Source organism: Tauraco erythrolophus, chromosome Z (assembly GCF_009769465.1).
Source record: "Tauraco erythrolophus isolate bTauEry1 chromosome Z, bTauEry1.pri, whole genome shotgun sequence".
In the NCBI taxonomy this organism is placed as follows: domain Eukaryota; kingdom Metazoa; phylum Chordata; class Aves; order Musophagiformes; family Musophagidae; genus Tauraco; species Tauraco erythrolophus.
In genome coordinates this window covers 15,487,968-15,515,459 of record NC_141496.1, presented here as the reverse complement: position 1 = coordinate 15,515,459, position 27,492 = coordinate 15,487,968, and the positions used below count along the sequence as shown (strand labels likewise).

Sequence of the window (27,492 nt, the reverse complement as noted above, 5' to 3'; positions counted from 1 at the left end):
CGAAAAGCTAGAATGCATGGAGCTCCACCTGGCAAGTGATGATGAAAGAACCGAGTGCCTGTGGGCCAGGGTGAAAGGAAGGGTAGGAGACTTTACAGTGGGAGTGTGCTACAGACCACCCAATCAGGAGGACCAAGTGGATGAGGCCCTACATAGGCAGATAGGAGCTGCTGCTCGTTCACAAGCCCTGGTCCTCCTGGGGGATTTTAACCACCCTTATATCAGTTGGAAAAACAACATGGCAGGGAACAAGCAATCCAGGAGATTCCTGGAATGCATTAACGATAACTTCCTTATCCAAGTGATAGAGGAACCAATGAGGAGAGGTGCCATGTTAGACCTTGTTTTTGTCAATAGGGAAGGACTGGTAGGTAATGTTGAACTCATGGGTAGCCTTGGCTGCAGTGACCATGAGATGGTGGAGTTTGAGATCCTAAGGGCAGCTAAGAGGGGGAAGCTCAGCAAGCTTGAAACCCTCGATTTCAGAAGAGCTGACTTTCGCCGCTTCAGGAACCTCCTTGGTAGTGTGCCATGGGATAAAGTCCTGGAAGGACTGGGAGCCCAAGATTGCTGGTTGACTTTCAAGGATCATCTTGTCCAAGTTCAAAGGCATTGCATCCCTAAAAGGAAGAAATCAGGCAAAACCACCAGGAGACCTATAGGGATAAACAAAGAACTCCTGGCTAAAATCAAATACAAAAGGGGATTACACAAAGCATGGAAGCAGGGACTGGTAACCTGGGATGAGTACAAGGAAGTTGCTCATGTACTCAGAGACCAGGTTAGAAAAGCTAAGGCCCTGACAGAGTCAAATCTGGCCAGCGATATTAGAAATAACAGAAAAGGATTTTATAGGTATGTGAGAGAAAAAAGGAAAATGAGAGAGAATGTGGGGCCCCTCCGGAAAGATACAGGTGACCTGGTTGCTGAGGACATGGAGAAGGTTGAAATTTTCAGCAACTTTTTTGCCTCAGTCTTCACTGGCAACCACTCGAACCACACCAGCCAAATCACAGAGGATGTTGGCTGGGTCTGGGAGAGTGAAGAACCGCCCAGGGTAGGAGTAGATGAGGTCCGGGAACACCTAGAGAACCTGAAGGTGCACAGGTCCGTGGGACCTGATGAGATACATCCACGGGTCCTGAAGGAACTGGCGGCTGAAGTTGCTAGGCCACTAGCCATCATATTTGAGAGGTCCTGGCAGTCTGGTGAGGTTCCTACAGATTGGAAAAGGGCAAACGTAACCCCTATCTTTAAAAAAAGGACCAAGGACAACCCGGGAAACTACAGACCAGTCAGCCTTACCCCTGTGCCAGGTAAAATCATGGAACAGATTCTCCTGGCAGCTGTACTAAGGCACATAACAAATAACCAAGTGGTTGGTGACAGCCAACACGGCTTCACTAGGGGCAAGTCGTGCCTGACTAATTTAGTGGCCTTCTACAGCAAAGCTACAGCGCTGGTTGACATGGGTAAAGCAACGGATGTCGTTTTCCTGGACTTGTACAAGGCGTTTGACACTGTCCCACATGACATCCTTGTCTCTAAAATGGAGAGACATGGATTTGACAGATGGACCACCCGGTGGATAAAGAATCGGCTGGATGGTCGCACTCAAAGAGTTGTGGTCAATGGTGCGATGTCTACATGGAGACCAGTGTCAAGCGGTGTCCCTCAGGGGTCTGTTCTGGGTCCAGTGCTATTCAACATCCTTGTCAGCGACATGGATGATGGCATTGAGTGTACCCTCAGTAAGTTTGCCGATGACACCAAGTTGTGTGGTGCCGTGGACTCACTTGAGGGAAGAGATGCCATCCAGAGGGACCTTGATAGGCTTGAGAATTGGGCCAGTGCAAACTGCATGAGCTTCAACAAGTCAAAATGCAAGGTCCTTCACCTGGGTCAGGCCAATCCTAGGCACAAATACAAACTGGGCACAGAGTAGCCCTGAAGAGAAGGATTTGGGTGTGTTTATAGATGAGAAGCTCAACATGAGCCGGCAGTGCGCTTATGCAGCCCAGAAGGCCAACCATGTCCTGGGATGTATCAAGAGAAGCGTGGTCAGCAGGTCGAGAGAGGTGATTCTCCCCCTCTACTCTGCTCTTGTGAGACCCCACCTCGAATACTGCGTCCAGTTCTGGTGTCCCCACCATAAGAGAGACACAGATTTGTTGGAGTGTGTTCAGAGGAGGGCCACAAAGATGGTCCAGGGGCTGGAGCACCTCTGCTACGAGGCCAGGTTGCGGGAGCTGGGATTGTTCAGCCTTGAAAAGAGAAGACTTTGGGGGGACCTAATAGCTGCCTTCCAATAGCTGAACGGAACTTACAGGAAGGTTGGGGAGGGACTTTTTACAAGAGTGTCCACTGATAGGACAAGGGGAAATGGGTTGAAGTTGAAGGAGAACAGGTTTAGATTAGATCTTAGGAAGAAATTCTTCAGTACGAGGGTGGCAAGACTTTGGAATAAATTGCCCAGAGAAGTTGTGGATGTCCCCTCTCTGGAGGCGTTCAAGGCCAGGTTGGACGGAGCCTTGAGTAGCCTGGTCTAGTTGAGAGGCGTCCCTGCCCATGACAGGGAGGTTGGTTTAGATGATCTCTGAGGTCCCTTCCAGCCTATGCCATTCTATGATTCTATGATTTGACAGTAACAGACAGTTAGGTTTCCTGAAGAAAACTGCAGCCTGCTCTGAAGCAGCATTTCTTCCTTGTTAGCATACATAGTTTTCTGGAATGTCTTCACTACTATATGTCTCTTCTGGAGTTATGTTTGAAGTAGTGCTGCCAACTGTGAAAGTCTAGTAAACCAGTTGGAGCATTTTTTCATTCTTTAATAAATAATTTAAATTCGTTATACCTTTGGTACTTAGTTCTGATATGGTTAGCAGATTGTTGCTTTTTATATTGTAGCAACATTAAAGGATTTCACTTTGTAAGTTGTTTTACATTTAAATACAGAACACTATCCCTGTCCCCAAAAGAAGCAATATGTTATTCCCTGTCTCCCAAAAGAAGCAGTATATATATAGCTGTTAATTTGGTAGTAACTTTCTGTTAGACAATATAAGAACTTGCTTATTTTCTTTGGGTTTTCTTGTGTGAAGAGTAGCTTCTGTATTGTGTAATTTTAAATGGTAAGTAGTAAAATATGACCATGGATGTACAAAATCCAGGTCTGTTACGAAAGTTTGGATAATATCTGTCTGTTGTTTAGATGACCACCCGTGTTGATGGCCATTCCTGGGCTCTTTCTGCTATCGATGAGTTTAAAGTTCAGAAGATTGTAACACCGCTAAATAAAGATACTATTCCAGTCACTGATTCACCTGTTGTTGTGCAGCAACACATGCTGCCACCTAAGAAGTTTGTTCTGCTTTCAGCTCAGGTGAGTATTTGTTGTGGTTTAGCCCAGCTGGCAGCTGAATGCCATACAGCCACTTGCTCATCCTCCCCCACCCTAGAGAATGAGGAAGAGAATTCAAGGGGAAAAGGGAAGAAGACTCATGGGTTGAGATAAGCACAATTTGGTAATAGTATATGCATACATACATATGTATAACAATATATACGAACAAGTGATGCACAGTGTAATTGCTCAGCACCTGGCGATCAATGTCCTGGTGTCCTGTACCAGCAAACGGTCCCAGAACAGATAAGTCCCAACACTACAATCCCGGGTGAGTGAAAGACGCAAAAACAAAGCAGAATGAGAGAGGGAGAGAGAGAGGTCTCCAAGAGTCTGAGAGAGCCTTTGGAAGAGACTCTCTGGAAGAGCAAGAGCTCTTCTTCCCAATTAGCCATCATCTATATACTGAGCATGACCTTGCATGATACAGAATACTTCGTTGGACGATTTAGCCCTCAATCCAGAGTCTAAATTCAAATTATAAGGGCAGTTGTGGACCCTTTGTCCGGCCATGCCTGTTGTGCTCCTCCACACTGGCAAAAACACGGCAAGCTGAAAAGTCTTTGCTATCTCATCACTGCACTATCAATATTCTTCTCATAAGGAATCTCAGACCAAAAGCAAAACACAGAGCTCTTTTTGCTGCTAAAAAACCCAACTAACTCTGTCCCGGTCAAAACCAGGACAGTGTTACTTTTCTTAATATAGGAAATCAGAAAAGTAGTTGGAAGACTGATCTAAACCTATAAATGTTTATTCATTTTTGGATATGTTTTAAGAATTATACTCTGAACATAAAAAAGAATAAGGAAGAAGATTGCTGAAACCATCTGTAGCTTTTTTAAATTTACTCAAAGCTCTTGGGCCAGCTTTTCTCGTACAGTGTATTAATAGTTTTCATTTGTCTCCAGAGATCATTATAGGTACAGATCATCTGAGAAGATCTTTTAACCTTGGTTATAGTCATGATTATATATGAAATTGAGAAACCCTGGCTGCCCAGAAAACATAGTTTGAGTAAATATTGTTAGCAATTGACATTTGAATAAAATATAGTTTCTTTTTTGTCATAGAAGTCCTAAAAGGGTTTTTTGAAAGAGTTTTAAAAAACAAAACCCAGAAAAAGAAGAAAGAAGTTAACTTCCCTCCTTCTCTTTTCCGTTTACATTTAGTAGTATTTCAGGGCACTTAGTATCTAAGATACATGAAGACTTTCTTTTTTATGTATACTTGATATGTGTTTGTCTTGTGTGCTTCATGTTAGGCTAAGAACAGCAAAACTGCCTCAGTTTATAGCCGTTGCAGTATTTTTCCTGCTTTTCCAACACTCACTAAAAAATTTTCTGCATGTGGGCTTTAGTCACCATTCACGTTATACTTTGATCCAATAGTGCCATAAAGGAAAACTCAGAGTGCTAAAGATAAGCATGGTGGGGAGGGGGTGTCAGGATGGCCAGAGTAAAGACAACTTTATTCTAATGTATTTTGGTTTTACTTTTAGGGGAGTTTTATGTTTCATAAACTCAGACCTGTTGATCAGTTGCGGCATCTGCTTGTTAGCAATATAGGTGGAGATGGAGAAGAGATTGAAAGATTTTTCAAGTTGCATCAGGTGAGAACTTGTGACCTGTTATGAAAAATGGAAGATTTATAATATATAAATCTACTAATTTTCTTTAGCATCTTTTTGTTACTGCTATAATTTATTGATTAAAGTGTTAACTTTTCCTCCTGTATTGTTTACATAAACCAAGATTTTATAGTGAGAAATAACTTCTCATTTTATCGTATCCAAAAATGGAATTCTAATGTGTTTTCCTTGAAATTCTTATATGTCTTATATGCAGAATTATAATGCAGTTCTTACTTTAGGATAGGAGTTCGTCTAAGAGCAAGGGAGGAGAAGTTTCTAAAAAAGTTAAATTCCTACCACTACAAGAGATTTTTACATTTTGAAGGCCAGTAGAAATGTTTATAACTGATCTATTTCTTTTGTTTAAGATAAAGAACAAGCAGGAGGGAAGCTATTGTGGATTACAATTTTAATTTGACTAGTACTGATCAGTGTCTGTAGCGAATGTTCATTGTAATTTGTTCTCTTGTGCTTTGATAGGACATACTAAGTGATATTTTAACATGCCATTAGATTATGCAAACCATTATTTGTAGAGATTTTTTTTTTCAACACAATCTTAGAATCATAGAATCATAGAATGGTTAGGGCTGGAAGGGACCTTCAAAGGTCATCTAGTCCAACCCCCCTGCAAGGAACAGGGTTATCTCCAACTAGATCAGGTTGCTCAGGGCCTCGTCCAACCTGGCCTTGAACGTCTCCAGGGATGGAGCATCCACCACCTCTCTGGGCAACCTGTTCCAGTGTTCTACAACTCTCATGGTAAAAAATTTTTTCCTAATATCCAATCTGAATCTACCTCCCTCTATTTTAAAACCATTACCCCTTGTCCTATCACAACTGGCCCTCCTGAACAGCCTCTCCCCATCTTTCTTGTAGGCCCCCTTGAGGTACTGGAAGACCGCTATAAGGTCACCCCGGAGCCTCCTCTTCTCCAGGCTGAACAGCCCCAACTCTTTCAGCCTGTATCTTAATTTACATTTCTGTAGAAATTGCATGAATCTTAGCCATAATTAGGTGACAGACATGGAGATTGTTTCCTACCAGTAATCATACTGAGTGTGCAAAAAGTGTGTATAATAGAAACTTGCTTGCTACAGTGGGATGCCTCACTATGATTCACTTCCTGTCTATAAGTGGGAAGAGCTCATGTCCTTGCCTTCTAAATAAAACGATGCAAAAAGTATTTACTTATAACTTCTGTACCTTTCTTATCAACTTGATATAAGCTGCCACATTAACAGCCTAATATGCTCTAGGAGGACCAGGCCTGTGCCACTTGCCTTATCTTGGCGTGCTCTAACGCTGCGTGTGATAGAGAAGTATCTGCCTGGGCTACTCGAGCATTCTTCAGGTAAGTTTCAGTTCTGTACATTGTTCTGAATGTTATGCTGAGAATCACTACAGATGCGAAGTAATTTTACGGGCTGTTTAGCCTGCCGCCTGAGCAAACGTTGTTCTAAAATGAGGATACACTGTTAAACCTGGTGGAATAGGGTTTTGCGCTAATTTAAAGCTCATCAACAAAGGAAGCTTCCAGTAACGGTGATTTCTGGTTAGTTCCCTTCTTGAATGCTTGTATTCCACATGAAGAGGAGGCTATTGAAAATGTGGTTTAATCTGCTTGAAATGCACTTATCGATACTTCACAATATCCCAGTTGATTGAATGCAGTGTGTTGTAATATCTTTAGTGGGACCAACTCAGACAGCTGGAAAAAGAACAGACAATTTTTTAATTTTTGTGGGATTTCGGGGTTTGTGGGTTTTTTTTCTTGTTTAGTTTGGATTTTTTTTCTTAATATATTGTAGTTTTTTATGTTGTTCACCATTATGCCAAGGAAATGGACTTGCCCTGTTCAGGGCCTGATGGCTCTTGGTCATAGATGTTGATTTTTTTTGTTTGGTTGGTTTGGCTTTTTCCACTGCAAATTGAATGATGAAATATGGGCTTCCACACTGGAGGATTAATGTCATGCATGTATCTTATATACTGCATATCCATGATATGGTGCAGATATGTACATTTTAATTAGCTGCCTTAAACGGGTTGGTATGTGGTGGGTCTGTTGGCTGTCCTCACAGGGCATGTAGCCTGGAGGAAAAAAGGGGTTTGGTAAGATACAGTTGTTGAGAGTGATGATAAAATGTGCACCTTTGACTGTATGCTTGCCTTAGAGTTTGAGTGTTATGTTCCCAGAAGCTTGCTTGTTCTTTTCCAAAACTTGTGCAGATGTTAGATCGAGTTAGCTGTTCTCATTAGGCTGTGAGGAGTTGCTCTTTGTGAAACTCAATTACATTATCAGATCTGAGAGTGAATGTGGATAACTCTGGAAGGATGCCTGTTAGCAAGGGAAGACATAAGCGAAGTGCTCATGTAGCACTATAGGGGAGAGATGGGTAGACATTACTTGTGGATGATAGAAGGATAAGCGTGGATCATCTCAACTGTGTCCTCCTTTCCTGTAGAGGCAAACCTTAAAAAGATACTCAAGCATCATCCTGATTTTGAGAATTGGTAAATTAATCTTTAAAGCCTGATCAAGTCATATCACCACAGAACTTAGAACATCCACCAAAAAAATTACTTAGTTGTTTGTCTAAGTTATCTTTGCTATTGCGTGTGTTAATGCTTCTCATGCAACATCTATTCTGTTAGTTTTGTTTTCTTCTGCCAAAAGTATCATACAGTCACAAATATTTCTGAAAAGTTACGCTGGTTTTTTTATTCCTTATTTTAAAAGAACCTGAAAATTGCTGTTAATTCTCAAAGACATGAACATTAAATGGATTGTGTATGAAGTGTGAGGAATTTTTGTCTTTACATGTAAACTTTAGGTATGGTGGAGAAGCACAAATGAGATTTCCGTCAGCTCTGCCTCCTCCAGGCAATATTGGACCTATTTTGGGTTCTCCTCTTTCTAGTGGTAAGTAGCAAGCATTTCATGGTTTTGGGGGCTTTTTTCCTTAAATAATGTCTGTCTTCTCACAAGTACTCATCTTCTTTTTGTCTGAAATAGTCCTTGATTTTTTCACTCACTGGTTTATTAGTTCCAGAGTTTCTTCCATTTCTCTTGAGCAAGTTTTGGGTTTACTGAGAGGATGACGTGATCTCAAACAATGTCTGTATGTTGCATATAATCTGTTAAGGTTATGTGAAGAAGGTAAATACATTTGTTGCTGCCAGAGACAGTTCATCAGTCAGAGAACAATTTATGAATACTGTAGTTCCAACTTGTGGAACTACAAGATTAGTGGGTTGTTGTGTGGCTATAGCAGAGTATCTTCTTACAGTGTCATTGTCATGCCTTTGCAGATATTGCTTGTAAGAGAAAAAGAAAAATGCTGATTAAGAAATGAGTTAGTCATTTGGAGTGTTTCCTCTGTGTAAAAGCTCTAGCTTCAACATTTGATTTCTGCTTATGTCATCAGTGCCACCTACAAATGAGAATACTGCTCATTCTTTCTCCTCAGAACTTGGTGCTTATTGCAGTGGAGGCCTTTCTGTGTTACTCAGATTGACTTAAATTTCTACAGTTGCTTCAGGAAGTTGTCCCTTAATATGTTTTAGTCAATTCCTGATCTTAAGTGTTTTTAAAAGAGGAATTCATAATGATGAGTTTGGAACTCTGAATTACTGAATTAAATTAATTTATTTTTTTTTTAATCAGGAACTTGTTAGTTTCCAGGATCTTGGTTTACCCTTATCTGACATGTGGCATTCAATCTTACTCATCGGACTTGTCATTGGGGAAAAAACTTGATTGCTTGGAATGCAAAGAAATTCCATTTCAGTACCATATTTGACATATATCCAAATTCATAAGTGTTGGAGGAAGATATGCTGAACTGAGATGAAGTTTTGGAAAAACAGTTGACCCCCTTTTTCAGAATTCTTGTTTAGTATTAAAGCACTAAGAATGGCTATTTTTAATGCATCAATGGCATTGCTTTCCAAGCCTGATGGTATGGAACAAAAGCAACGCAGATGGGAGCTGAGGCAAGGCATAAGAATGTAAAATTAAATAGAGAGGACAACAGCTACGGGGAAAACAGGTGCTAGGAGCAGACTGAGAATGAAAGAAAAGTGGGAGGGAAACGATAGGAAGCTCTAATGGATAAGGTGACTCCGTTTAGAAGTAAATGTATTTTTCCCCCGTCGAAATACCTGGATATTTTTACCTTTTGCTGTCATACATACATCTTTGAAACTTGGTATCAAAGCACGTGTTTCCGTTTTGCTTCAGTGACAGGTCCAGGTGGAAGATGGCACCGTTCTGCTGCTGCTACTTACTCCATTTGCCCAAAGGGTAGAAAACTGACATGTGAAATTAAGATTCTGGTATTGTGGATGTCCCATGTCCCATGTGGCGGGTCAGACAGTGCCGACAGAAATTGTTTAAAACGCCTTGAAATTTTGCATGTGAAACTACATTACGATAATGTTAGCATTAGAAGGCCAGACACCTTTGATGTAGTTCCTTCTTTTTCTCACTGTTGAAAGTCTAGTCATGCATTTGCGTGCTGCTTTTCTGCAAGTTTGTGCTTTGCTTGGCACACAGAAGAATGTGTTCTGAGAATGCGTTGGCGCTGTTTAGTGAAGGACTTTTTTACCCTTGATGCTGTTGTGTGTTGCCAAGTTGAGAGAACTGTAGTGAATAAGGCAAGAAGGACTGGCTCTTTGATAAAAGCCACATTTTCAGAGTGCCGGTTTTCTTGCCCTTTCTGTGATAAATCATCGTACATGCTGATGGTACATGGACAATTTTGTAGATGACCACGTGTTACTCGTATTTTGGGGTCTTAAGTATTCAGACTTAATTTGCAGAAGGGTTGAGTGTTCACAGCCAAATCTGAGGCTGTGGACAGCCTGAAACTGAATGTTCCAGGTTAACAGTGTTGCTGTAGTGTTTGTCCAACTGCCTTATATAAAAATTAAGAGTAAGAACATAATTTTTCTTCAGTTGAGTGCTTTGAAGGTAAAATTGATATTGTTTAAAGATACCTAAATGACTGAAAGTGAGTGCTTTGAGAATAGGTGGCCATATCAGGAACAAGAGCAGTCAGAAGGTGAAGAACAAGAAAAAGTATTTGAACAGTATTCAAGTATATTCAAGGCAGGGAACAGATAGTTTGCAATAAATAAGACATGAATGCTGGAAATAAAAATGCTTAACTGCTCAAGAAACAAGCATATCCATTTGGTTCACTTACGGAGTGTTGAGTTGATAATAAAGGAGTGCAATTTGGTATTTAACTATAATTAAAAGCTGTTGGAATGGTTATAACTTTAAAGTACTTGATTTAACAACTTTGCTGCTTTTGCACAGGGTTTTTTTTATTTGCTCGTTTGCGTTTAACAAATCTGCCTTTACTGCTTTTCCCTTTTAGTGACCCCCTTGACTACTGATACTCCGTATACTAATTTTAGCTTTGTGACAACACCTGGGCAAGGTAATGCCTTTTCCTTTGCTGGAGAAATGGAGAGGTTTTTTTTCAACTCTGCTTTTTTCTTTACATTCAAATAAGTAATATTTACCTGCTTTTACCCTAGGTTTACAACCTGTTTGTGCATCAACTCCCGTATTTTCTTCTGGGAATTCCGTGTCTCACCCTGGCGCATCCATTAGTGGCATGATGGGTCCTGAGATAGTATTTTCTGGAAGACACAATGGCATCTGCATATACTTTGCTCGGATTATAGGGTGAGGGGTTTGTGTAAAAAGAGATTCTGTCATGCAGTTTGGTTCATAGTTTTTCTTTCCTCTCATGCTTTTAAGTGGAGAATTCTACCTTAATAGCATGTAAATTTGAAATTAGTGAAGTGCATTTTTATGATATAATATGTTCTCTTTACAGCTCTATTAATATAATAATACGTTTGGTGAATGGCTAGGACAGGAAAGTTGCATAGATCTTGATCCTGCAATCAAGTGTATATGCACAACTCTGAAAACTGTGGTTTTTATTTTTCAAACATGAGCTGTACATTTCAAAGTCCTCCTAAAGGATGAAACAGAAGCGCAGAAGGACTTACACGATCAAAGTCATGGCTTGAAGTCTTTTCAGTTAAGAAGCTTAAAACAGCAGTAAAGCAAGACTAAAGAGAATTCTGTTACTTAAATGTTGAGTCCAGTGTTACTGAACACCTCAAGCAAGAACAGAGCTCTTCATATGTTTGTTGTCTCTCTGCATGCTGCTTGGAAAAGAAATTTTTGTTATGAGACTTGTTTCCCTACGCTATATTTCCAGGGAGTAATATTGGCCTATATTTAAAGTATTTGAGAGCATCAAACTTAATTTCAGTAAAGATTTTAAATTTGAAATTTTGTTAATTACCTGTATCTGTATCATTAAGAAATGTATAATGGTAACTTTTTTGAATGTTCAATTTTCGTCCAATTTAAATTCTTATTTTAAACCTTAAAGTAAAAAGCATTATAATTTCTTTCTTAATTATACATAGAAGCCTTGCAAAAATACTTGCTTAAATTACATGACTTTTAACTCAGTACTATTTTGTGTTGCAGAAATATTTGGGATGGCAGTATAGTTGTGGAGAGAGTTTTCAAAAGTGGCAATCGAGAAGTTGTTGCAGTATGTAAAAGATTATTTTGTATTTTTAAAAGTTCCCTGTGGTGTATGTCGTAAGCCCTATTATTCATCAGTTCCCAATTAGAAACTGATAAGGAAAAAAAAACATCTTTGTCATTCGAATGTTTTCATAAGTGCTGCACTTTTAATTGAGGAGTAATTGCAGGTTTAAAATCTTTTTAAGCTACTACTTTGAATGTTACTTTTTAAAAAACTGTAATTTGATCTCTGTTGTTAACTGGCAATGGCAAATTTTCTCCATGTTTAGTGATTGCACTTCCTTCATTTCTGCATACCTGCTCCAGACAAAGCTCAAAAATTAAATACTTTAGTGGGTTAGGATAAACATTGCAATTACATAAGGACATTAAAAAGTTTCCAGCATCTTCCTGACAAACATCATGGTGTTTCACTTTTTGCCCGTGATCAAAATAACAAAATCTTTTCTGACTGTGCATGTTAATAGAATAACCGAGTAATTTCGGCCATGGAAATTGACTGCTACGTGAGCTTTCTTCCTCCAGTTACAAGGTAACTGGGAGACTCTGGAAGACCTTGGCAGTTATACTCTCTGTCCTCACAATGTTCAATCATTGTTTTAGTTCAGAGTTGGAAATAGTAAAACACAGCTGATTTGGTGATGAGAGAAGCAAAGAAAGTAGCATCTTGAACACTGTATATCTTCAGGGGACTATTCACTTGTGTGCCCTCTCCTCAATGACTGTGGTATAATAATGTTGTGTTCTAGTAATACCGTTACTGTTATGCTATTTATTTTTGGTACCCTCTTTGCGTATGTCTTTTTAGTGGCTTTAGCTTAAAAGTGTAAATTTTTAGAAAAAAAGGTTGGAAACTAAGCTTTCTGTAAAGAAGTCTGCGTTATTTTTGCAGGTAGAAAGCAGTGTCCCATCGCATGTGTTGGAATGTGTGCTACAAGAAATGAAAGGTTTACAAGAATTTCTGGATAGAAATTCACAGTTTGCTACAGTAGGAGCCCTTGGAAACCCAAGGTATTATTCGTTGTGTTAAATTTGCTACTGGTATTTAGTGTCCAGCTCTGGAAAAACTATACCATGTGTATCTGTGTTGAGTTGAAGTGTGTGTATGTATGTATGGTTCCCAGCTTCAGCTATCCAGATGCTAAAAATGAGTTGTTAGTTTTCATCTTTAAAAGATTCAGTATTTGTAATCACATCAGCATACCTTTTTGTTTTGGAATTGCAGTTTTAGCACACCAGCCAATCTGCAACAGCGGCTGCTGGGTTTCATGCGACCAGATGGTGGAAGCTCTCAGCAAGTCCAGCAAGAACTCCAGAGAAAGTATCACGGTAGGTAATTACTTTTGAACAGGAAGCATCACGGAATGTTGCATTTGGATGTTCCCTTTCTCACTTTTCTTGTTAAAACCTGTGAATAAAAATGCCTTTTTTCCGAAAAAATTTGACATTAATCAATATGCCATGCTCAGTAATAAGTTCTTCAGAAAAACCATTGTAATTTGAAAACTAGCTTTACTAGCACCTTGCTTTTGCTTCCATATCGTATCATGCAGTGCTTCTGCAGTGATGTTGATGTGAAAAAATCATTTACATATGATTGACTGTATCAGAGATACACACCCAGAATGAAAAATTAAATCTAGGTAGAGAAACATTCCAGCCTTTAGGTTGACTGTGGCAAGAGACTTTGTTTGTTACATGCTGCAGATGTTACCTTTCAGTTTGGTATTTAAAGCTTTAATGTTGCAACTGATTAAAGTAGCCCACAAAGGAGAATATCCCTCTGACAAGAGTCTGGTGTTCAGCACAGTAACATCTGGCAATCTTGAGCCACTGCAAAACACAAGTTGTATCTTTGAATTTATTAAGCTAAAATAAAAGTGCTTAAACTTTAAAACACTTAATTTTTTGTATGAGAGAGAAGTTTAAATTTAAATTCTGTGTGGGTATGTGCCCTCTTTATCCTATTTTCCCCACTCAGACACTCTTGACGTACAAAACTAGAGGTTTCTTTGCACACTTACCTGTCTGCTTTTTTTTTCTTCCTAATGTTCTTCATGTTTCATAAGATTGTTTCATCTCCTCACTACACTACGTAGTAGCTGCCTACCCGTTTATATTTTCAAAAAAGCAATTAATATTTTCAATTAAGCAATAGTTTGAGACAGGTTGTACTATTGAAAAGAAATACTGTAAATGCAAGTTGCCAAAGTTACAGTCACTGAAATGTCTACAAAACTTTGTTTAGGGATAAGAGACAGGTCACGCGGCCCGTCCAAACCCATGTCCTACTGTAGTGTAGCTTTTGCCCAACGCTTTCACGCAAGCTGGGAAGTGTTGCTGATGTGCATGCAAAATTGAAGATGGTTGTTGTCTATGTGGGTGTAGTCCTGGGGTTTAATTTCTACTTCTTTTTCCAGTACTGCTAACTTTCAATAGTGTGAATGTAATTTTTTTTTGAGAAGTCATTATGTAGAATTTTGTAGACATTTTGTTATTTTTCATTTTTATGCATTCCTAAGCCCATAAATCCTTTTGGATTGCTAAATGACACAGTATAATTGCCTGCAGGAATATGATCTTATTGGCATCATGGAGACGTGGTAGGATGAATCCTATGGTTGGAGTGTCAGAATGGAAGGTTTCAGGCTATTTAGGAAGGATAGGCAGGGGAGAAGAGGAGGAGGTGTTGCTCTCTATCTCAAAGACCAGCTGGAGTGCATGGAGCTGCACCTGGGGATGGATGAGGAGCCAACCGAGAGCTTATGGGTCAGGCTTAAAGGGCGGACAGGGACAGGGGACGTAGTGGTGGGGGTCTGCTACAGGCCACCTGACCAGGAAGACCAAAGGGATGAGGCACTCTACAGACAGATAAGAACAGCCTCACCTTCATGAGCCCTGGTCCTCATGGGGGATTTCAACCACTCCAATATATATTGGAGGGACAACACAGCAGGGCACAAGCAATCCAGGAGGTTCCTGGAATGCATGGATGATAACTTTCTTCTCCAAGTGGTAGAGGAACCAACAAGGAGAGGTGCTTTGCTGGACCTTGTTCTCACCAACAAGGAGGGGCGGGTGGGGAACGTGACACTCAAGGACAGCCTTGGCTGCAGTGACCATGAAATGGTGGAGTTCAAGATTCTTAGGGAGGCAAGGACAGTGGTCAGCAAGCTCACTACCCTGGATTTCAGGAGAGCAGACTTTGACTTCTTCAGGGATCTGCTTGGTAGAGTACAATGGGAAAAAGTCCTGGAGGGAAGAGGGGCCCAAGAAAGCTGGTTAATATTCAAGGATCACCTCCTCCAAGCTCAGGAGCAGTGGATCCCAATAAAGAGGAAATAAGGCAGGAACACCAGGAGGCCTGCATGGGTGAACAAGAGCTCCTGGACCTACTCAAACACAAAAAGGAAGCCTACAGAGGGTGGAAGCAAGGACAGGTAGCCTTGGAAAAATACAAAGCAATTTTCCGAGCAACCAGAGATCAGGTTAGGAAAGCTAAAGCCCTGATAAGAGTTAAATCTGGCCAGGGACATCAAGGGCAACAAGAAAAACTTCTATAGATATGTCAGTGATAAAAAGAGATCTAGGGAAAATGTGGGCCCTCTCCGGAAGGAAACAGGGGACCTGGCTACCCACGATATGGAGAAGGCTGAGATATTCAATGACTTCTTTGCCTCAGTCTTCACTGACAAGTGCTCCAGTGGCACAGCGGAGTCACAGAAGGCAAATGCAGGGACTGGGAGAATGAAGAACTGCCCACTGTAGGAGAAGATCAGGTTTGAAACCATCTAAGGAACCTGAAGGTGCATGAGTCCATGGGACCTAATGAAGTGCATCCCCAGGTCCTGAGGGAACTGACAGATGAAGTTACTAAGCTGCTATCCATCTTATTTGAGAAGTCATGGCAGTCTGGTGAAGATTCTGCCAAATGGAAAAGGGGAAACATAGCCCTCATCTTTAAAAAGGAGAAAAAAGAAGACCCAGGGAACTACAGGCCAGTCAGTCTCACCTCTGTGCCTGGCAAGATCATGGAGCAGATCCTTCTGGCACTATGCTAAGGCACATGGAAAATAAGGAGGTGATTGGTGACAGCCAACATGGCTTCACTAAGGGCAAATTGTGCCTGACTAATTTGGTGGCCTTCTATGATGGAGTTACAGTGTTGGTAGATAAGGGAAGAGCAACTGACGTCATCTACCTGGACTTGTCCAAAGCATTTGACACTGTCCTACAGGACATCCTTGTCTCTAAACAGGAGAGACATGGATTTGACGGATGGACCACTCAGTGGATAAGGAATTGGCTGGAGGGTCGCACTAAAAGGGTTGTGGTCAACGGTTCAGTGTCCAAGTGGAGGCCAGTGACGAGTGTTGTTTCTCAGGGGTCAGTACTGGGACCAGTGCTATTAAACATCTTTGTTGGAGACATGGACAGTGGGATTGAGTGCACCCTCAGCAAGTTTGCAGATGACATCAAGCCATGTGGTGTTGTGGACACACTGGAGGGAAGGGATGCCATCCAGAGGGACCTTGACAGGCTGGAGAGGTGGGCCTGTGAGAACCTCATGAAGTTCAACAAGGCCAAGTGCAACGTCCTGCACACGTGTCGGGGCAATCCCAAGCACAAGTACAGGCTGGGCGGAGAATGGATTGAGAGCAGCCCTGAGGAAAAGGACTTGGGAGTGCTGGTGGATGAGAAGGTCAACATGAGCCGGCAATGTGCACTGGCAGCCCAGAAAGACAACCGTATCCTGGGCTGTATCAAAAGAAGCATGGCCAGCAGGTCGAGGGAGGTGATTCTGCCCCTCTACTCTGCTCTCGTGAGACCCCACCTGGAATACTGCGTTCAGCTCTGGAGTCCCCAACACAAGAAGGACATGGAGCTACTGGAGTGGGTCCAGAGGAGGGCCACGAAGATGATCTGAGGGCTGGAGCACCTCTGCTATGAAGACAGGCTGAGAGAGTTGGGGCTGTTCAGCCTGGAGAAGAGAAGGCTCCGAGGTGATCTTATTGTAGCTTTCCAATAATTAAAGGGGGCTACAGGAAAGCTGGAGAGGGACTTTTTACAAGGGCGTGTAGTGACAGGACAAGGGGCAATGGATTTAAACTGAAAGAGGGCAGATTTAGATTGGATATAAGGAAGACATTTTTCACTTGGGGTGGTGAGGCACTGGAACAGATTGCCCAGAGTATCTGTGGCTGCCCCATCGCTGGAAGTGTTCAAGGTCAGGCTGGATGAGGCTTTGAGCAACCCAGTGTCGTGGAGGGTGTCCCTGCCCATGTCAGGGGGGTTGGAACTAGATGATCTTTGAGGTCCCTTCCAATCCTAACCATTCTGTGATTCTGTGATAATTATTGCTGCCTCATTTCTGAACTGTAAGCACTGAAATGTAAAGACATAAGTTGTTGCAATTTTGTTCCACCCATGTAATATGTTCATATTATTCTTTCAGAATATTACAAATCTGTAATATGTAATAATACATATTACCAGATTTAAATGTTACTGGTTTTCAGAGTAGTTGCTGTTGTTCCTTTAAAAAGATAGTGTAGGCAGTGTTGACCAAAGTTGTGATTGTAATTGTTCTTTCTAAAAGCAAATAAAGGTAATGAAACAAAAATGGAATGTGTATGGTGGTCTTATTTTTATTTCTTTAATGTTTATCATAAATACATTTATAATAACTATTTGTGGAAAAAAAATCCCGAGCAAATATTTGGACTGATTATGTAAATCCAGTGCACTCACGTGAAGCTGTACTTCTTTTTCAGAAGTACTCCTCCTGTGTTGCATAGTTTGAAATAAAGGTTAATAGGTGGCATTTGTTTTGGGGAAATGTTAACATGGCACTTTCCTCTGAAGAGAGCTAGACAGCATTAATGAAGAATGGAAGAGGAAAAAAATAAAATAGAATTTCAAGGAGATTGTTACTGTAAAACCTCAAAAATTTACATGCTAATTTGAAACATGTAGAACAGTTACTTAATCACTTTGCTTTTTCAGCTGAGGCACAGCTAACTGAGAAGACCTCCCTTCAAGGCATCCAGCAACTTGTTCGCAAAACCTGCCAGGCATTGGCTTTATGGAAGTTGCTGTGTGAGCATCAATTCAGTGTTGTTGTGGGAGAGCTTCAGAAGGTACAATTGGAATCATATGATTTTAATTTGTTTATTTTTGACATCCGTATTTCTTCTGGTTTAAAAATTACTGTGATTTCACTTTAAGCAGATTCTGTAAAATGTGCAGAAAAGAATAGACCGATGGTGTCCAGCTGAGAGGAGTTTACTCTTTGCCTTAGTGTTGGTAGAGGTTTAACTGCAGAGGCGAGTAGAGTTGTAGAGTCTCAAACCCTTGCACTTTTGTGTCAGTAGGGGTCCAGAATGTGTTACAGAACATCTGAGTTTGGAAGGGACCTCTGGAGGTTATCTGCCCCTTCTACTCAAAGCAAGGTCGACTATTGCAGGGTGCCCAGGACCATGTCCAGTAGGGTTTTTAATATCCAAAGATGAAGACTTCATAGCCTCTACGGGCAACCTGTTCCAGTGTTCAACCACCTTTAGAGTGAGAGATTTTGCTTATGTTCAGGTGCAGTTTCCTTTACTTCAGCCAGAAGGCCATTGTGTCATGTCCTGTCACTGGGCACCACTGAGAAAAGTCTGACTTTGCCTTCTTCACACCTTACCATAAATATTATTAAGATCACACACACTGCCCCCTGAGCCTTCTGCAGGCTAAACAATCCCAGTTCTTTCAGCCTCTCCTTGTTTGTAAAGAAAGAAACTTATAAAACCATGGGTGCTATTGCTGTCTACCCATTTGCATCCAGCCCTTGAAGAAGCTGTTAATTTGAATACTAGGCATTTTGGCCTAGCACTTGATAGGAAAATAGATTATTTGAGAAGTTGTGTTCTTTGTCTATGTAAAGTTTAAAAATTGTCTTTTCTATATGCACAGAAGCTGGAGCTCTTCACAGTGTTGCTTTGGGGAGTTAGCATGATTTCTAGAACAGGCAACTTTTGTGTTGGACAAAGAGTTAACTAATTGTTTTACAAATAGAAGCTTTTCCTCTGTCTTGAGTAGTTTTAGAGATTTTGTAATAGTATTTTCATGCTGTTGGTGATCATCCATAGACACTATATACACTACTGGCAACTCTATGTGAACAAATATTCCTTAATAATTAAAAAAACTTAATAACCTTCAATGTAATTTAATAAGAAAAAACATAAAGGGTACAGATCTCAAACTTTTTCATTTCCTCCTTTTTATGCATCTGTCATTTTTTTCATCTATGACTGTACTGACATGGTTCACATTATTAAAAGCTGGCATTCTCATTTCATAGGGTGTGCGTTCTGACCGCCCTGTGAAGTAAGAGGAACTGCTAATTCCATTCTTATTTGCAGAGGTCTGAAACTAAAGTGATACATAGTGAAGATGGCAGAGGAAGTCTGCTAAGAAGAGTTCTTACTGTCCTGTAGTATCCAATGGTCTAGGGCCTTCATCGATAAGGCTTTCTTTATTATTTCCATTGTGCTGTATAATGTATATTTTAATGAATGCATTTCTGTGCTGCGCACTTCTGTCATTGGAGTTTTGTCTGGTTTTGTTTACTAGAAACATTAATTTTGTTACTGTAACGTTGTGATGTTTCTAAACAGAATAAATTAAAAACTTTGGTAAACTAATGAAATCCTGTCTATTTCAGGAACTTCAAGAACATCTAAAGATCACTGCCTTCAAAGACTTGGTAATTAGAGACAGAGAGTTGACTGGAGCACTCATTGCTTCTCTCGTAAACTGTTACATCAGAGATAACGCTGCTGTGGATGGCATCATTGCCCATCTGCAAGACATCTGTCCTCTTCTTTATAGCACTGACGATGCTGTGTGTTCCAAGGTAAGCGCACTTCCAGATTTTACAGCACCAAACCACAACTTCAGAACATGCTCACATGAGATAGGTCGGGCAGCTTGTAATTCAATATGCTTGAGTAATTTCAGGAGCACAAGAACTAATGAAGGCAGGTTGGGTGCATATTTGTGTCTAGTTGTTGATTAATGCTGAAAATTATGCGAGCGCAGGTTTGAAGCATTTGCAGTTGTTTGTAGTGTTCATAGGGTCTCTGCCTCAAATGGGATGTCTAATAAAACTATCTTCTTGATGTTGGCAAAATCTTACTGTTCCTACTGTAGCCTTTCCTCAGCATAGTCTTTTGTTTTCTATCTATTGCCTATTTTCATGGAATTTGTGGAAAGCTAATGATGTTAAAGAACTTCCGTCTTTGAAGCTTTTCAAATGAATTTGAAAAAATTAACTGGTGATGGGAGAATGGGGAACCAGTTGGTTGTTTAAGTGTTAAGCCTTTCTCTCTGCTGCTGTTGGACAGTCTTTCTGCTGGAAACCTAGTGTTATCAAGTGACAAGAGAGTGCTTTCGGGAGGATGATGTTTCTACTGTTTCAGCTTTGGAGTTTGGGATAGTAACTCATTGACTTGCAACAATATCCCTGATCTGTTCATGGTGCGTTCATGAGAATAATTTCAATTTCCCATCATTTTTCTTTAGGCAAATGAACTCCTTCAGCGGTCTCGACAGGCTCAGAGCAAGCTGGAAAAAGAGAAGATGCTAAGAGAGTCACTGAAAGAGTACCAGAAGATCAGCAATCAAGTAGACCTTGCTAATGTTTGTGCACAATACAGACAAGGTAAGAGGCAATCACTGGTTTTATTCCAGTAGTTTCTGTGATATCCTTTTGTGCCATCTTCTTTTTTGCTTGTTTTGTTTGCTAACTTTCGACTCATTTTGTAGCGTGTTACCATAAACAGTTTCTTAATAGCTCTTACAATTAAGTTACGTCAACCTGTTTGTGTTTAAAGCCTTTCTAGATTTCACCAACCAAACAAAAAACCCACTTCTATATAAAAATATTCCTGTCCACCTGTTTCACATTGCAGTGTCCATTTGTTTCATATATGGTGAAAGTGTTTTTAGCAAAATTGTTGGGCTGTATGTAAGCAGAGGATAAATAAGTAACTGTACTTTTGCAGGTAAGGTTTTATACCAAATAAGCTCTTTGAAAGATGGTTTCTTGATCCTGTTTTGTGCGATGGAAGCTAGTACGTAATTTAAACGCAAATGTAACTGTTGTAGCAGTCAAGGTTTCAGCCTCTGTACAAATATGTAACTTCAAATTTGTATATAATCCCACGCGTTAGGTACAGGTGTAAAACTTTATACAATACAGACCAGAGTGAATGAGGTTTATTTTTACTTGCTTGCTAACATGGGAAATGTTTGATGTCACTTACCGTTTTGTCATAGATTTAATACAATAATGAATGGTGGTATTCTTTCTTTCCTAGTGCGTTTCTATGAGGGAGTGGTAGAACTCTCTCTTACAGCTGCCGAGAAGAAAGATCCCCAAGGTCTTGGCCTTCATTTCTATAAAAATGGAGAACCAGAAGAGGATGTTGTTGGACTTCAAGCTTTTCAAGAGAGGCAAGTTTTCAAGATACCTTGTTGCCATTGCATGGGGTGCTTCATTTCAAGTGACTGAAAAAGTAACCTTTCTTGGGAAGTTACGCAGGGTAATGACAAGCAAGCATTTTACCATGAGGGATACAGTATAGATGTTTTTGCCTAGCTTGCTCTCCTTAATTATCATGAATAATGGCACCAACTTAACCTGGAACAGAGGGTGCACTGATAGATGCAGAAGATTGTGAACGGAACATTACAGAAATACTTGTTAGAAAGATGATCGAAAACAAAAGATTGTGGCAACTAGCTGACAATAATCTGTGACCTTTTTTTAATTTTAATAACATACAATAACAATATTTGAGAAGGGTATTTTGCATATAGTTGCAATGAAAATTGTGAGGCTTCTGTTGTCTTTTGCTCTATTTGCAGATTGAACAGCTACAAGTGTATCACTGACACCCTTCAAGAGTTAGTGAATCAGAGTAAAGCTGCTCCTCAGTCTCCCAGTGTACCTAAAAAGCCAGGTCCTCCAGTGCTGTCATCTGACCCCAACATGCTAAGCAATGAAGAAGCAGGGCACCATGTAAGAAACTCACAAAAAAAGTAATGACTGCACTCCAGAAAATACTGTGATTTGAAGAGGTGTAGAATTTATTGTTTTTTAAGAATTATGGAATACTTCAGCGAAGTCGATAAAGGTCAAGATTTGTCATGAATTGGCTTCTTTATGTACAGAGCGTTCATAGAAATGATGACATGCAAATAACATGAACCTAAGTATGGTCACATATATATTCAGTGCTTGATGTAATGTCACCACTTGTGGAATAACAGCTTTGGCCTTTTCTTCCCTTAGTTTGAACAAATGCTAAAGCTGGCTCAGCGTTCAACAGATGAACTCTTCAGTATTGCACTTTACAACTGGTTGATACAGGCTGACTTGGCAGACAAACTGTTGCAGGTGAGCTCATCTCTATACAACAAAATGATTTATTAGAGGATTCCTCTGCACTGGAAGAGTTAATTGTCCTAATGCTGATGCTTTAAAAAAGAGGAGAAGGCAAGAACACAGATGTTATCTTTATGACTTTTGCAGATTACTGCCCCCTTTTTGGAACCCTACCTTGTGCGGATGACCAAGATTGACCAAAACAAAGTCCGTTATATGGATTTACTGTGGAGATACTTTGAAAAGAACAGAAATTTTAGTAATGCAGGCAGAGTCTTGGCTAAGCTGGCTGACCTACATAGGTATGGATTACGTGTGATCTTTTGTGTATGTTAAGAGAATTGGGGAAAAACCAAACAAACTAAAATCAAAACTTTATGTTTAGGTGTTTTACGAAAAGGACATGGAGAAGAGAATGCCAATGCCCAAGGATGTTTAAAAAAATATTAAATGAATGGAATATACTAGCTTTTAATCCAGACTGTTACTGGAAAGAAATTATATGTTTATTTTATGTATTATACATTAGCTTGCAATGTGTTTCCTGTTGTAAGTACCGTATATTGAGTGGTCATTTCTTACACAGAATTTTATAGTGCAGTAGTGTAACCGTGGAGCAGTGGATTGAGAAGTACACTAGACCTGAGCCTGCAACAAAGATAGGGTTACATGGTTGGATCATGTCCTCTGTGATTTAGTAAAATCAGGAGAAGTCACATGCTAATTCCAAGAGTGTGGTTAGAATATAACTAACCCTCAAATAATTATATTAAGTACAAATTTTATTGTGAATATTTTTTTTGCAGCACAGAAATTTCTCTTCAGCAGCGTCTTGAATACATTGCACGTGCCATTTTGAGTGCCAAAAGTTCCACTGCCATATCCTCTATAGCTGCAGATGGTGAATTCCTACATGAACTAGAAGAGAAAATGGAAGTAAGAAAAATAAAAATTTATCTCAGCTACACTGTAAATGCATTATTTCACTTTATCTTATTGGCACATGACATTTTTATTACCAGTTCTGTACAAACGATTTATTTGCTTTCTTCCCAACATGGCAAAGTTGCTCAGTTGATAGGCGACTCTGAGGTGTAAGACAGTAATGTTTCTACATTTAAATAAGTTCAAGTAATTCTGGGTGTGTTCTTAAGCGTTGATTAGATTAATCCAATCTTCAACTATTTTATTTTTCTTTTTAAACAAGGTCGCAAGGATCCAGCTTCAAATACAAGAAGCTTTACAGCGGCAGTATTCCCATCATTCTTCAGTGCAAGACGCAATCTCCCGGCTTGATGCTGAACTAATGGATATAACTAAGGTGATTAAAATTTCTCTGTATTAAAAGTCAATTTTTCACATTTTGGGGGAAGAAAAACTGTTTTGCAAAGAATGATCCTATGCTGACTAGGGAAAGCAATAGAGAGATAGTTTGGCACTCCTGGTCTCAGAATGTTTGTTATCCTAGACGGTCTTCAGTCTTTAATGTGTTCTATGTGTTTATCTTCTTTATTCTCTTAGATTTCTTCATTTACTGGGAAAATTGTTTAAAAAATAGCAGTATTAATTAAAACTTCATATAAAATTGGAGATTGTATTTAAGAAGTGAAAGTAAACGTAGTAAAAAAAAATCATTTAGTGTTTAACAACAGTTACATAAGTTGCACCTTTACTAGTCTGATGTCTACCATACAAAGTAAGGAAAAACTGATTTTAAAAATTCCTTTTTATCCTACTTTAAATGTAAAGCCTGGTAATTTTTCTTTCAGCTGTATGGAGAATTTGCCGACCCTTTTAAGCTCTCGGAGTGTAAGCTTGCAATTATACATTGTGCGGGTCATTCTGATACTATCTTGGTGCAAACTCTCTGGCAAGAAATCATTGAGAAAGGTAAGTCTTAATGGACTAGGAGTGGTACGAGCTACAACTGTAGGAAAACAGTACGATTAAAGGTTTTAAGACGGACTATGTGCTGCTACTGATATGCTGTCCAAGTGAGATGCATCTTTTCTGAACTACTCTGTAATATATGTGGTAAGCACAGTTAACTAGTAATTCACTAATGTTATTACCTTTGGCTTGTGTGCCTAAAGGACGGAAAAATCATGTTTTTAAATATATATTGGAGCATATTGCACATATGGCTTGAATAATCACACTTCAGGTAACTTTTAAGAAATCATTTAATCCCTTCTTGTTCTTAGATGCCATTATGTATTGACTTCAGAATACCTGTCAAATTTTGTCTGGAGGTTTCACTATTAGGAAATCATGATAAAAATGTTAAATTTGTCATGACAAAGAATAAAGAATCTTAGGGGAGTTCTGCATTTTTATGGTGCTGACAGGAGTGGAAGTGTAAAGGTTTTGTCCATTTATAGAGAAGCAGAGCTTCTGCAAGCTCTGCAAGCCTAGCCACTCAGCTGTGAGAATCTGTGTCAGCCTTTACCAGGAGTTGGTAATTCCCTCTCCCTGTTTGTTTTTTTCCCTTGTGTTTTGTGCTTCAGGTTGCCATTGCACAAACAACACTGACAGTGATTTGAGGGAAAAGCTATGTGGTTGTTCTTGGGGTTTGGTGGTGGGGTTTAACTTTTTTTTTTTTTTTTTAAATGGGTTTGCATGGAACCTCATGGGAACATAAAAATCTGTGAATACATATGCATACCAAAAGAAGTTACGTTTTCACTTCCACATGTGGATTTTGCATTGACAAAAATGCATCATAAGATTTTGATGTGTTAGTAGTAAATTTAAACACCTCAGTGTATTTGCGTAAAAATGTGGAACTTTTTTAGAAAAAAAGTTCTGTCTAAATGATTTCTTTTCACTTTCAGAATTGAGCGATAGTGTGTCTCTGAGCCCCGCTGACAGAATGCAAGCACTTAGTCTGAAGATGGTACTGCTTGGAAAGATATATGTTGGCACCCCTCGTTACTTTCCTTTAGGTAAGTTGTTTAGCCCATAAATAAATTTAGTAAATAAACACACACATTACATGAATGGGCCTCAGCCTTCTTTTTACCTTCTTTAAAAAAAGTTTTAACCTAAGAAATGTCTCTTTTCTTAAAATCTAAAAAGAAAGAATACTGACAATTTTGGGATACATAATTACATGCTTGTGATACCTAATTACTGTAGTTATTTGTGAATTTTTTTGCTGTAGCTGAAGCAACAAATCATTTCAACTACCAGTAGTGATGGAGTTGATCTTGAGGGTAGCTGGGAAGTGTTTTTTAGTTTTGTCCAGGAAATTAGGAACAAAGGCATTGTAATACTTCCTCATTATTACAATGACTTTGACAAGAGATTGAGGAGAGGGAGGTTAGACAAAAAGTAGAAATAGAATTTCTATTGGCCTCTGATTTTGTAAACACAGTAAAATTGTGTGATTACAAAACTGTTACAGTTTCTACAGGTGCAGTTTCTCCTAGAGTTTTTCTAGAGATTTAACCAGAATTTACAGTTTTTCACCCTGAGTGGGAAGTAAATGAAGCTTAGAAGGCAGCAACAGTTATTTTTGGATGGCTGTGCAGATCCCATTTTAGAAAGTAGTAAAGTTCATTTATATCAAAGTACAAATTAAAAATGTGTATTTATACATTTAATAGATTTTAGGCAACCACGTTTAGCTGCTGTCTTTTGAAGTATCTACTGCTATCTGCAGGAGCAGATTCTGAAAACAGAATTCAGGAGATTTCTGGATCCTTTTTGGTGCTTCTTTCTGCTTTTGAGATGCTCATATATTTTGTCAACTTGGTATTACATAAAAACCTCAAAAAATATATACCAAATGATTGTAAAAGAACATTTAGTGCTGAACAATATATTTTTAATATTGTAACAGAACATTTAGTGCCAAACGATACATTATTAATTATTATTGATAGTTAAACACGATGAAAGATGCAGTAGTATTGCTGGCTATTCTACCAAATGAAATGGTGATGTGTTCTTCTGCGCTGAAACAAAAGTTAACGCGCTTTTGTCAGCAGCGTAGTCCCCTGGCAAAACGGGGAGTAATCAGGTACTTAGCATGAGCAATCCCTGTCCTGCGTTGCTTACAGCTTAATACCATCCTTGTGGGTAATGACATCTGGCATGTCCTTCCCTCAGTGCAGACCAGGGGGAACTGTTACCTGTGCTTCACAGGAGAAAGGTACCAACCGTGTGGAAGACGGAAGATTAAACTTGGAGTAAATAACTTTCAAATGCCTTTCTTTGCTAGACTCCCATTAACAAGTTGGAATCTAAACATTACATTGTTTTTGTTCTTCAGATTTTTTAGTGCAGTTTCTGGAGCAACAGGTCTGCACTTTGAACTGGGATGTAGGTTTTGTAACATACACCATGCGGGAAATTGGAGTGCCACTGCCACGGCTGCTTGAAGTGTATGACCAGTTGTTTAAAGCACGGGTAAGGAAAATAGCCACAAAATAAATTTTTTTTTCAACTACTGTCAAGGTTTGTCTTTAGCAGGAAACATAAAATAATGTAGAGGTATGATATATCAAAATAACAACTTCATAGCTTTTGCTCTCTTTTTTTTTTCCTTACTCAAAGGCTCTGAATGTTGCTTTTTTTTTTCCTCTGTTCATTTTATTCGCTTCAGTCCTAAATTATGAGGAAAATGTTAATCCTTTTACTTCACCTAAAGCTGATTTAGGATTAAATAGGATTGGAATTATGTTGCAGAAGGAACAGCAGGTCTTTAATATATTCATTTTATTTGTTTCCTATTCATGATTAAAATTTGCTATATTACTGCATCTTATCTAATCTATTGATACAATAGACATGAAGAATAAGAAATCATATTTTTAACTTTTAGTTTGTAGAACAGGCTTAAACAGAATTAAAAGAAAGAGAATTGACTTGCTTCTTTTTACCCAGATTCCTTACAGTGTGAGGAATTCAGAACTTCCTAAAATCTATTACTTTACAGACTGTTAGGTAATGACAAACTGAGTTAAATTCATGTGCATTTGAGTACTCAAACGTCAAAATAGTACTTAAATACAGACTTAATATAGATGAAGATAGAATTCCCATTTTTCTTACATTTTTGTTGCAATGAATAAATAATTTCCACAGCTGGGAACTTTTTTTCCTCTTGTCTCCTTAATGTTTGTCTCTTTAATATTTTGGAATATTTTTTAGGACCCATATTGGAATAGAATGAAAAAACCTTTACACCTTTTGGAGAGTATTCATGTATTATTATCAGGATACGTACAAGAACCAAGCAGAGTTCTTCTGAGGTAAGAAAGGCAACTGTATCCCAATAAATAGTGAAAGATACAAAATATTCTAAAGCACTGCACTTCAGCAATTCCTAAAGCTTTTCTTCTTCTCTTTTGAGTGAATTTAGTATTTCTTTCCTAGCAGTGGGACAAACTTCAGTCAGAATCATCTTGTCTCAGAAACAA

General features: G+C 39.3%; 1 protein-coding gene across 3 annotated transcripts in view; it reads left to right on the top strand.

Annotated features, from left to right (window-relative positions):
• Positions 1–27,492, top strand: part of NUP155 (nucleoporin 155) — a 38,557-nt gene that overhangs the window by 10,084 nt on the left and 981 nt on the right. The window contains exons 13-35 of one of the 3 annotated variants that reach the window (XM_086628700.1): positions 3,212–3,382; positions 4,905–5,015; positions 6,296–6,390; positions 7,874–7,962; positions 9,283–9,345; positions 10,427–10,489; positions 10,590–10,740; positions 11,566–11,632; positions 12,521–12,639; positions 12,854–12,957; positions 17,635–17,768; positions 19,340–19,531; positions 20,200–20,338; positions 20,997–21,132; positions 21,547–21,700; positions 21,974–22,078; positions 22,214–22,368; positions 22,873–23,002; positions 23,274–23,387; positions 23,836–23,956; positions 24,901–25,011; positions 26,343–26,479; positions 27,224–27,324. In XM_086628700.1, coding sequence (XP_086484826.1) covers positions 3,212–3,382; positions 4,905–5,015; positions 6,296–6,390; positions 7,874–7,962; positions 9,283–9,345; positions 10,427–10,489; positions 10,590–10,740; positions 11,566–11,632; positions 12,521–12,639; positions 12,854–12,957; positions 17,635–17,768; positions 19,340–19,531; positions 20,200–20,338; positions 20,997–21,132; positions 21,547–21,700; positions 21,974–22,078; positions 22,214–22,368; positions 22,873–23,002; positions 23,274–23,387; positions 23,836–23,956; positions 24,901–25,011; positions 26,343–26,479; positions 27,224–27,324 — 2,762 coding nt within the window. The remainder of the gene's footprint in view (positions 1–3,211; positions 3,383–4,904; positions 5,016–6,295; positions 6,391–7,873; positions 7,963–9,282; positions 9,346–10,426; positions 10,490–10,589; positions 10,741–11,565; positions 11,633–12,520; positions 12,640–12,853; positions 12,958–17,634; positions 17,769–19,339; positions 19,532–20,199; positions 20,339–20,996; positions 21,133–21,546; positions 21,701–21,973; positions 22,079–22,213; positions 22,369–22,872; positions 23,003–23,273; positions 23,388–23,835; positions 23,957–24,900; positions 25,012–26,342; positions 26,480–27,223; positions 27,325–27,492) is intronic. The other 2 variants (XM_086628701.1, XM_086628702.1) reach the window with 2 other exon arrangements.